This window comes from Periophthalmus magnuspinnatus, chromosome 10 (genome assembly GCF_009829125.3).
Source record: "Periophthalmus magnuspinnatus isolate fPerMag1 chromosome 10, fPerMag1.2.pri, whole genome shotgun sequence".
Classification (NCBI taxonomy): domain Eukaryota; kingdom Metazoa; phylum Chordata; class Actinopteri; order Gobiiformes; family Gobiidae; genus Periophthalmus; species Periophthalmus magnuspinnatus.
In genome coordinates, this window is record NC_047135.1 from 26,504,085 (window position 1) to 26,516,202 (window position 12,118).

The 12,118-nt window shown below is 39.2% G+C and overlaps 2 protein-coding genes across 2 annotated transcripts; one reads left to right on the forward strand and one right to left on the reverse strand.

Moving 5' to 3' along the window:
- The first annotated feature begins 203 nt into the window (after nucleotides 1-203).
- Nucleotides 204-4,968, forward strand: fgf2 (fibroblast growth factor 2). Its single transcript, XM_033973939.2, has 3 exons — nucleotides 204-778; nucleotides 3,547-3,650; nucleotides 4,783-4,968. The coding sequence occupies exons 1-3, from the start codon at nucleotides 601-603 to the stop codon at nucleotides 4,966-4,968; spliced, it is 468 nt and encodes a 155-aa protein (XP_033829830.1). The 5' UTR covers nucleotides 204-600.
- A 652-nt stretch (nucleotides 4,969-5,620) lies between these two features.
- On the reverse strand, nucleotides 5,621-11,980 carry nudt6 (nudix (nucleoside diphosphate linked moiety X)-type motif 6). The gene is made up of 5 exons (XM_033973938.2): nucleotides 11,645-11,980; nucleotides 10,767-10,970; nucleotides 8,094-8,149; nucleotides 6,431-6,485; nucleotides 5,621-6,000 (listed from the first exon to the last, which is right to left on the reverse strand). Exons 1-5 carry the CDS (start codon nucleotides 11,895-11,897, stop codon nucleotides 5,621-5,623), a joined length of 948 nt encoding a protein of 315 aa, XP_033829829.1. The 5' UTR covers nucleotides 11,898-11,980.
- Nucleotides 11,981-12,118: the final 138 nt, after the last annotated feature.

The following is a 12,118-nucleotide window of genomic DNA, read 5'->3' on the forward strand; positions in this document are numbered from 1 at the left end:
AACATTCTACCAGATCCAGAATTTCTTTTTTCATGTAAATTTTGTTCCATTTCCCATTCAAATTTTTTCCCAAAGCGCATGAATGAATTAAGTCTTTTCTTTTGCAGGCTGCATGAATGACAGTGCCTCCGTGCCCATGATGTCTCTTGCTTTTGGCTCTGTGGTGAGTAGTGCCAAGTTTCTCAAGCTATTCACCCGGTTGGTCGGTCAGTTAAATCTTTAAGCATAAGTGGGCGTGTGTGTTACCACTCCGCTGCTAGGGCGCATGCGAACTAGAGGCCCTAACAGGGAAAGCCTCCCTTCAGATCTAAGCCAGCTGCCTTGATTTAACCACTCCACTATTGCAAGCAGGAGTATAAGGGAACTCATGCAATGCCTCCTTGAAACAACTCTACCTATGCTGCTACTCTGCTTTGCTATTTTTAGGTTGAAATTACTGGACGTCAAGGGGCACTTTTTGGGAGGGGGTTACAAACAAACTGACCCCAGGAGGTTAAGGAGTTAGTGGAGGAGGGGAGTGGGAGGAAAAGTAGGGGGGAGGGCTGGTGGTCCCAAAAAGCAAGTAGCAGAAGAAGCAGCAAGAAGAGGTAACCGGAGGAGATGGCTACTGGTGAAATCACAACCCTGCCCCCTTCCACCGAAGATGGCGGTGCCGGTGGTCTAACTCCAGGGACTTTCAAGGACCCCAAAAGATTGTACTGCAAGAACGGGGGATACTTTCTGAGGATAAGGTCGGATGGAATCGTGGATGGGATACGGGAGAAGAGCGATCCTCATAGTAAGTGCCATTCGCAAGCACAGGCCACACAATGCTGCTTTCTGTGGCCTCTTTAGTAAGCAATAGGAAAGTAAAAGTAGAAGGAAGTAGTAGAAGGAAAAGATGTGGATTTTCCAGACACTTACACAACTGTTTGGGAGCATGTGTCTAGGTTTCAGGAAAAAGTAGCAACAATTCAAGACAAATGCCAGAGAAATTGGAATATGAAAGAATTTGAATGAGAGATGAATTGCTGTTGCTTTAATGTAGGATTGAAGCTCTAACTCAGGGTTTGTAAATAACGATGATATAAATTTCATGATGTCAATGATATGTCATAGATTTCACCTCTTTCGTTTATGAATTTAATAAAATAGATTTTCAGGCTATAATATGCCACTCAAAAAAGCAAGTAGCCAATGTATTCACTTAGATGGAGACAGATATATATTTTCTTTTTATTTAACCTTTATTAAACCAGGAAGTCCCATCGAGATTCAGAATATCTTTTACAAGAGGGACCTGGTCAAGGTAACAGCCAACACAATCAACACATTGTAAAAACAATTGCATCTCTCAAGAAAATGTCTCAGTCACCACAATTTTCTTCAACTAATCAAGTGACACTAGACCAAAATAGCTTGTTAATGGTTGTTAAAATATTAAAATAGCACATACCATACACCATCAACTTGGGAATATGCATGTTATGTTGCATCTGGACTCTGGACCACAAGCATTTATTAGGTTGGTCTGAAATTCTATTCAAGGAAACAAACGTGTGTGCTCAGGATACTGACATCCAAGCAGGTGTCCTTAAATTAGCCACTAATCCAAGTGCCTGTAGTAAGCAGCTATTTTTAAACTCTAAACACATGTATTACAGCTAGTCTTAAGATCTTCACCTTGTTGAATTCTCTGGTTTTGTATAAGTTGAGAAATTCCCAATGAGTCACCTAAATGAAATTGGTATTAATCATTAAACTATTTCATAATAATAGTTAACATCAAGGCTGTACGACCTAGCTTGAGCTTCTTCAATGGATCCTTTGTTAAAAGTGGAGAAAAAGCTGCCAACATCGGACCACATGTGTTTCTAATGCCTAGGAAGCAGAGCTCATAGTAATTACAGTAATAGCCATTGCACAGTATGATCAAGCGATTGAAATTATAAGCTGTAAACCAAAGTTTGAGTGATAATTATGCTTTAACACCACTTACACCATAACAAAAACAGGATTTAGCAAATAGTGACCACATTATTGTACTTATGTCTAGTAGGTTTAAAGGGCAGTCCATACTAAATAAATCAACAACATAACTGGACCACACAGCATCTTCACAAGGAAAGCTTAAGGAGCATTTTCCTATTATTGACATTATCTGTGAGACTGCAGCACGGAATACACCAGTCGCACATGTTTGAATGGAGCAGTCCTCTTTGAAGTGAACCATGAATGATCCAGGCCCCAGCTAAGTGCACACAGATGCACATGATCTGAACACACTGTAGCATCATGTGGGCTCATCCCAATCATCCTATCGAAACTGTTGCTTCTTCTTTATTAGTGTGACTGCAGGGTAGACCCAGTGCAGGTAATTCTGTAAATGATGATATCTACTTATAAGCCTCTTGTAAACTATGGCCAAATGATTAATGAAAAAAAAAAGAAAATCACAACTTGAATGATAGCAATTGTTTACAGAATGTAATTTCCACTGCAGAATACAAAAATAACTCCATTAGGGATTGAACAGATGCCTCACTATATTATAGTGATGGGGACTGTTACAATGAAGAAATAATTGGTATTAAACTTAAAAAAAAATCTATCTATCTAACCCATCTACCTACCTACAAACATATAAACATACAAACATACAAAATATTCATGACGTGTGTATACAGCCCAAAGATTTTCGTATATATAAATCTAGTGTAATCTTTGTTACTGTCAAAAGTTTGTGGATCTGACCTAAAGCCTACACAAAACCTAACTTTCTCTTTGGAGACACATGTTGAGTCTAAAATGATAAGTTGCATCAATATGCAAATCATGCACACTCATCCTACTAGCAAACAGAGTCCCAAACTATTATTAGTTATTCTCCCAATGTCAACAAATCCAGGCTAGCCCACATTTCTACTTGCACTCCATGGAAGCCTGCTGTCATTTTCCTTTCCTAAGATGCACACATATTATGCTAGCTGCAATATATTTTGTTTTTGAATACTAAGGTTAAATTCTAAATATTAAGTGTCTTGGGTGTTTTTTCTGCTACCTTTAGTTTCTTATGCTTTCTGTATCCATGTTGGCTAGCAACATGGCTATATTATTATCAATTGCATTAGGCCTATGTTTTTGTTATCCAAAGAAATTACCTTTCTAGCCCAGATAGAAAAGAAAAGATGATAGTAACTTGGGTTTAAGAATCTATTATCCATGCTTTTGAAAGACTCCCATTCTTTGGGTGATGGCTGTTGATCTTGGCAACTGAGTGAGGCATACCAAAATCTATTCCAAGCAGATATTGTTACATTCAATGTGGACACCATAATAGTTTTGTCTCACATTGGCTTATGGACACTGCCAAAATGTCTTCCCCGTTGTTTGTCACTTAACATTTAAAAGGTCTTAAAGCTAGTTTGCACAAGCTGTCACCAGTATCCAATTTCCTGTTGAACTCCTTCATTCTTGTTTAAGTAGTTCACTTAAAAAGTGCATTTTTGTAGAAGATGGGGCAGTTTAGTGGAGTACACGATACATAAGCTTTTTATTCTTTTACAGTAAAGCTTCAGCTGCAGGCGACCTCAGTGGGGGAGGTGGTCATCAAGGGGCTGTATGCTAACCGCTATTTGGCCATGAACAGAGATGGACGTTTGTTTGGAGTGGTGAGTCACACTAGTACATTGTTTCAGTTTTGCCTTCAATGAAACTTCAAGCAATACTATTTAACTTTCTGGAGGTGGTATATCACCTGTGTGATTCCATGGAAACAGAAAATTAAATAAATACTTCAACATTCTCCATGGAGATAGGTTTTATGCCATTCAGTGGAATATTATAGCCAGAGGAACAACATTTCAATGGAAACAAGCTGGAGTTTCAAGCGTGCTCACAATACTCATACAGTATGTTTTTCAGTGCAATAAATAAAAAATGAAAAACTATGCTTTTATTTTAGTCTAGTTTTTTAGCTCAAAGTTATGCCATGGGACTTTAAGTACCCTTATAACATTTTAAATACTCCTAGTCCAAATTTAGGTCAAGACATTTGCAGCCTCTTGCAACACAACAACATTAACACAGACTGACAAACCCAAGTTAATTGTAACACAGTTACTTGTGCCTCACCTACTGTATCCTCCTCCAGCAGCCTGTTGCAGCTGAGAACTTGTGTGAAGAAGGCACTGATGTGGTTTAGAGGTTGTCATGGCTTGTCCACAGTCCATATAATGAGCCAGAAGCATTTCCTCTAAATGAGAGGCTGCAGCTGTGAGCAGCCACCCAGGATCACTCCACAGTGCTACTGCTCCTCTGGAGGAAATTATTACAACATTTAAGATGTTGCACTACACAGCAGGGAACTATAGCGTAACCTTCTTTAATGAGCATATGAACAGCAAATGTATTGCAAAAAAAGTTTCATTGATGATAGTTGCAAGGCCATTGCCCCATACCTCCACCAAAAACACAAACAAGTGTCTAGTGTGGGGTGTATGGGAGTTACACCCAGTGAGAACTCTGTCCAGATGTGCAGGAGTTTGTTTTTGTGTGTGGATTGTCCTTAGCAGCATACTGTTTGGTCCATTATGTGACTGTGTCACTGAACACTGACTATTAAAAATGCATGTTTTATCTACAGTCATTTATTAAATACATTTAAATTAGATATACTGAAGACCCAAGTCTAGTTCAAATCCTATAGCTCAGTATACATCGCAGCAGCATTACTGAAGTTGTTGTTGTCCTGAGAAGACAATGTTTATTGCATTTTCAGTTAATAATAATTCTTGTCTACAGAGGCGTGCCACAGAGGAGTGTTACTTCTTAGAGCGCCTGGAGAGTAACAACTACAACACGTACAGCTCAAAGAAGTACCCACACATGTATGTGGCCCTCAAGAGGTCTGGACATCACAAATCTGGAAACAAGACCAGCCCCGGTCAGAAGGCCATCCTCTTTCTCCCCATGTCAGCCAAGAGCTAATCTGCGATATGATTAGGAAAGAATCACCAATCATGTTATGGCAATGCGCACTAATGTTCCATCAGCGTCGCCAACGGCAACTGTGATGCTTCCCCTCATGCTGTTTGTGGAACATGTCTGGCTGCTTCCCAGTCAAACCAGGACATTACTGTTGGAGTTACCCTCTAGGCTTCAACACTGAAACTGCAGTCTGCATTTTGTGATTTATGATGCTGTGTGCACGAATGTCAGTCTCCATTTACTCCTATAGAGAAAAATCAACAGGACCTAAACTAGACTGAAAATATGAAGACCATATTATGGATTTAAACATGAAATTTGACAATGTTTAGTAGGCAAGGATAAACGGGTGATTTTGTGTATGTGTGTGTTATACACGACAACCTAAATTAAAATCTCTAAAATTCTACATGTTTCAAATCATGCTGACAGTAAGATGCTTGGTTACCTGCCTAAAACCAGTTCCTAAATCTACTATATTTTAAGGGTGTATAGTAATAAAAACAAAATCTAAAATTGACCCATAGGATGGACTGCATTTTCTTTGTTGTGACCTGTACTGAATTCCCTTCGCTCTGTATGCAGCTGTTTAAAAACGTATCAGCGCTTAAATAACTGTAACAGCATGTGGCATAACTGTTAACAGAGACATCTAGGCCTTCTTCTTGGGTAGCGGCCGGTGGTACAGCTGGTAGAACATGCCCGAGTACACGGCGGGCATCTCCTCCATAGTGAGGTCGATGTGGTTGAATCCATGCTTCAAGCCGTACAGCAGCAGACGGGCCACTCTGGAGGTGATGGGGGTGGTGTCTGTGGTCTGGGCTAGCTCCTCCAGGGGGAGCCACTCACAACGCAGACACTCCTGAGGGCAGAAGTCGATGTGGTAGGACAGGGGGCTGAGGCGGCAGATCAGGTACATGTCGGACATGCCAAAGGCCCCGGGATGGTTGTGCTGCTGTCGAATACTGAGCAGAGACCTGAACTCTGAGTGCACTCCCGTCTCCTCCAACACCTCGCGCACTGCTGTGGCACCTGGGAACAAGACACAACGTATGTGTATATAAGAAACATGCTGCTTTAGGACAAGTCCTACTTTATGAATGTAGAGTTTTAGATTAGAACAAGGGTGTCCAAGCGATCAGACCAATTTTTGTTGGCCCTCAGTCCCCATGCTGAATTGGCCCAAATGATTGTAGACTACTTCTACTACAATTTAAGTCATTCTACCACTGTTACCTCAATAGCATCACATTGCATTGTGATACTAACCTAAAATTACAGTTCCAAGCCCTATTAAAGATACGGTGGCTCTGTCATAGCTGTGTAAAATGCACCAATGTGAATGCCACCGGTCTGTAACCCATATGTTTCAAAAATATTTCAATATGGGGCTCTCGGTGAAGGTTTGGACACCCCTGGATTAGAGGTAATCTATTAAAGCATTTGAGTCACTTGTGCTCACCAATATTCTCCCCGGGATCAGACAGACCTCCAGGGAACTTCCATGCATTCTTTGTCTGAAAAACAGTGAAAAACACAGCTTAGACAAAGAGGAATGCTATATATCCATATTTTTCATATAATGCTTTTAAATAGAAGTACCAGTAAAGATGTGTTTTATTTAATCTTGCATATGTGCCTTATGAATTTCACACTTGTGTTTTTTGTGTGGCTTACACTTCACTTTGGTCATATTGAACAACGCTGCTGATTAAATTATACCAGTGCTGTATAAACTTTATTTTTGTAGCTTTTTACAAATGTCGAATGCTGGGTTTATTACGATGAAAGATGTCATGTAACATTTTATTGTATTTTTGAAGTTTAAAAAATGCACTACTATACTTAAAAATGTGTATTTATATTCCTGAATAAATGGGCATAAGAAAATTAATTGTTTGTCATTACTCCCAACATCCCGAATTGTATATACTGTAGTAGAGTAATTACAACTCGGGCTCTCTTCTTACACCACTTTGACACACATTACCTGCAGATAATAGACACTTCCTAGCCACTAACTACATCCCTCTTCCCTGCCTTTCACTAATTTCGAGACTAGCAAATAACAACTAACACGCTAACAACCATTTCCCGATTATCAGACTATCATACCGTTTCTTACTGGATGCAGACAGTACACAGTAGACGTATTTTGACCTCAAGAATTGCTTATATAGTCTATCTGCATTGGACTAATTCTGCTTAAATACATGCGGAATACATCTGGTATAGGCCCTTTAAAGAATATTTACTGTTCAGAATTCAACTTAACTGTCTGGGACAAATCTTGCATTGTTGGTCATCAACAACTAATTGACTAACCAGACATTTACATAGAAAGTCTCTCCAAAATATTGAGCTTGCTTGTTTGTATAGCATGCAGGAGGCTTGGTGATGTGGAAAAGCTGTGAAATTATATCTAGTTTGGGACCAGCTGCGCAGATAAACACTGATAAATAGACTTGTTGTGAGAGGGGTGGTGCTCCAGAGCCCCACAGCACTGGCTCTGTTATATGAAGCACACTGCAGGGGCTGTTCAGGGGCTGCTCTCAGCCCGAACAGGTCAACACACTGTTTACTGATGGCGACATGCTCTCCTTCAGTGGAGCAGACGCAACAAATATGTAAACACTTAGCAAATTAACAAACTCGACTCACTTTGTTTAAAATGGGAAAAAACATTAAATCTGTTTTTTGGCTACTGAGCTGAATATATAGTATTGGCTTGTCCTAGTCTTTTTGGCAACTTTAGTGCAAACTAGGTATATTTGCAACTTTCTGGTCAAAAACAGAGTGTGTGCTGCCTCCAGTGGGCACTGCAATTTCATGTACTATGTGACATCACGCATGACTGCCCTGATTACAAACACATGGCTGCAGGGGTGGAATTTGAAGTGTGGAAACCTATTCGACCAATCACACTGCTCCTTATATCCCAGACCCCATTCCTTCTCCCCCTCACTCTTTTTTTAGTCCTGCGGGTACTCCCCAGTTTAGCATCTCTATTTGAAATGTGGTTGTGGGAGGAGTTTAGGTGTTCAGTCCCGTTTTAGTTCTAATTGCAGATGTAAAATTTCATCAAAAATAGAAAAAATGCATTCTCAGCATCATACATAGCTTACCTTATTTCGGTCTTGAACAACCAGAACCTTTCCATTGGACTTGTCAACAACTGCACCTGGAAAAGTTAGAGGATAAATATTAACCATATTAACCACCCAAGTTAATCAGCAATGGTTTGAATTCCTGAATTCCTTTGCCATTTAAAAAGTGAACAATTATATGGACATAGTGTATCATGAGAGTCATTTAACACATAGCATGTTCCGCATTTGGTCCCACAGTCATTTCTATCAGTGACTGTGGTTACATGCAAACCCAAAATGTGATTATCAGATTTCTCAAGTTTGTCCAGTTAATAAAATGACCGCAACATCTTATCATGGTTCCTCACATCAGATACTGCTGGATGCATCACATTTTAATAATCTGACGACTTAAAATAATCAGATTTTTGTGTGCATTATGGTTGTCAAAAGAACTGAATATCAGATAATCAACAGTAAAACTAGTATTGAAACTAGATACTCATTTGAGCAGGTATCGATACTAAAAAAAAGTCCCATTCACAGGACAGAAAGAAACCTTCCCTGAATAGCTTTTGAATGATCTTGAGCTGTAACAGAACAACTATATGAGCTGTATCAAAACAAGTACAAGACCACATAGACCACTAGGCCCATGGACCGCTATGGAACCTACCTGGGCAACTGAGGGATTACACAGGGTAACATAAATTACTATGATTTAATGCTGAAAATGACATTCTATTGTCTAAATAAATATATTTTTTATTGTCATTGTGGCATCCAGAATTGGTATTGAGTATCAAATCTATTCATTGCTGTTCAGAATTCAACTTAACAACAACTTATCGACCTACCAGACATTTATATAGAAAGTCTCTCTCCAAAATAGTGAGCTTGTTTGTTTGTATAGATTGCAGAAATCTTGGTAATGTGGAAAAGCTGTGAAATTATATCTAGTTTGGGACCAGTTGTGCAGATAAACATTGATAAATAGACATCTTGTGAGAGAGGTGGTGCTCCAGAGCCCCACAGCACTGGCTCTGTTATATGAAGTCTATTCATTAGTATCGAAATCGACTTTGAAATTTTAGTATTGTGACAACACCAGTTTGCATTAAACCTAGCCAATGGGGTTTTTCTTGACGATGTGCCTCACTGGGAGCTCATTTGGTTGAATAGAAATGTTGTTTTTATGCTATTGAAAATCTTGGTAAAATTATGTTACTAAAAGTATTAATTTGAATTGTGAATTATTTAAATGACTTCCGACTTATTTAACTGGTCCCAAATTACAGTTTTTCCATTGTAGGAATTTTAACAGTTATACTTTCTCTCTGCCCACATTCCTTGCTAGTTGGTTAGTTTTGGTGACCACAGGCTATCATCTCTCCAACTCCTCTTCCCTTGGAGCGACTTTCAGGTACTGACTAAGGAAGGACACAAATGGATGTCCCAGATGTGGACAGTGGTGTAGATCATGTTAAAGACGGACACTAAGTTGGACCAGTGAGAGGAAACTGATGTAATGCTGCTTCTGTGCCATATGGCTCTTCACCGATGATGGAGTCTATCATTAAATATAGTGTTGGTTAAGGAAACTAAATGCTCGTTGAAAATGTGCAAGAGCCTTACTAACTTAATGACTTCAGGAGTAATCAGGAGCAGTGGCTTGGCTTCAAGCTGTCTTCACTGGCTACATCAATATTATTTAGCAAGATACAAATATATATATATATATATATATATATATATATATATATATATATATATATATATATATATATATATATATATATATATAAAACAATGCTAATTTGACAGTGACTAATTTCATGTTTTTCTTTGGCCCTGATTCAGTCTTGTTTTTGAAGGTGCACAGTGTAACTTTTCTTGTAGGGGTCTGCCGCCTGATTGTCTCCATGGATATGTAATTGGTATGCTGCCTGGAATGTTCCACAGTATAGCATTTAACTTATCTATGACAATATTTTTAACAATATAGCACCAATGAATGAATACATGCGAAACATATGTTTGATGTCATACATTTGGAACATACCAAAGCAATAACATCTTCACCAGAAATGTTACATAGTGATGATGTAATGTTCGCAAACGAGTCACACATTGGCTTCTGTCATAAATAAATATTGAAAAAGCCAGTTTTTTGAATGGCTCTTTGAAAATGAATTGATCCAAAAGATTCTGATCCCCTAAAAGAGCCAAAAGTCCCATCACTAGTTATTACAATGAATTTCATCATGCTCACTTCATGATGCTGTGGACAATGGACATGTTCTGACATGATCCGATTGGATCATAGTTGATAACAAGAAACTGCACTCTGCCCTCTGGTGGATGATCAGACACATTACGTCACATTGAGGCACAATACTGTCTGCAGTGAAATCATCAAGACTTTTATATTTTCCTAATATATTATTCAGTAAAACCAGAGATATCAACGTGTAAAGTATAAAAGTGAACACGGAATACTTTATTATTACGATCCATCAGTAAAAGCATGTGGTTTGGAGCAGAGATCAGAGGAAGACATTTTTGTGTTAAACAGCAATGATTTAAAGTCTGCGTTGCTTATTACTATTTGTTCTTAATAAGAATTGGTCAATATCTTTTTTGTAATATCACCAAGCCATACTTCACACATTAGATGCGTGTTAATTAATGTGTATTAGAGCTCTGTACCTGCTACTCCTACTTGATGAGTGGCGAACCCGGGCAATCGGCTCTCGCCCTCCTGGAGCCACAGGGCCATGACGGTGTGGTGGGCTTTGGCGTGATGGAAGGTGAAGCCCTGTGTGGAGGCAGCAGCCGCACATCTGCTCAGAGAGATGGGGATCCTGAGCCACACAGCCACTTTATCCTCTGCTCTCCATTGCACCAACGAGTCTGGAGAAAAGAAGCGCAATGTTAACATGTTGTCTAAATGATTAGGGTGTAATTAAAAAAAAAAAAAAAAAGAATGCACTATGTAACTTTTCTGTAGAGTTTGTCTCAGTCACCAACAATGTTATTGTTTTGTCTGGAATGTTCCACGGTTATGACATAAATGTATTTATTTCTATGAAGACAAGCCAGGAATGCTCAAAGGCCAAGTTACAAATCAGATCTGTGGAGAGGTGACAGCATGAAATGTTACATTGATAGATGAGCAATAACATCTCTATGGAAACAAGCTTGTGTAGAAAAGTTACACAGTGCAACTTTAATTACAGAAAGAAAAGAAAAAGAAAGAAGCAAATCATTTATATTAAACTATATGGATAATAAATGTTGTTAATAATTTCTTTGTCACATTTTTATGGGCCTAATGAAAGGGATGTGGATGGAATGGATTATGTTTATTCCAAGCATGCCTTTTGTTTTATGACAGCCAAAGCTAAATGTTGGATACTTTAAGAGGGGCACAAAAAGGTTTGGACTTGGGACAGGGAACTATGGGTATCTGTGATTTGCATGTTTAGGCAAGGACATGCCCAGCACCAGGCACCTGTTTTGTCCACAAAGTTGTATCTCCTAAGGGGAAACTTCACTTTTTGATCAGGCCTTTTAAAAACACATACCGTGGAGTAATCTACTAAATGCATTCTCGCTTATGTCCTCTGCTACACTGCTGTCACCCAGGTCGACTGTCACCCCTCCGAACCGGTCCACTTTGCCCACGAGCCCGCTGGATCCCTCCGCCTTCTGCTGCTGTAAACAGGTCACCGAACATGAAACTGCACGGACAGATTTGCGTGTAGGACAGGCTGCTCCACCTCTAAACGTCCTCCTGAACAAGGTTACAAATCTAAAGGTCCTTACTAAGGCAGACATATTGCATCTATACACAGAAGTATCGTTTTAACAGTAATGCTGTCTAATGTACAACAATAACAGCACATAACAGCTAGCAGGCAAAGATCCGCCCTGAAAGTTTCATAACTACCGTATGTAAAGGTTTAATGCGCACAATGAATCTGCACAAACTAGCAATATCTTAAAACTATGGCGTATTTGACATACATTGCTGTACATATCATTGTAAGTAAACCTTT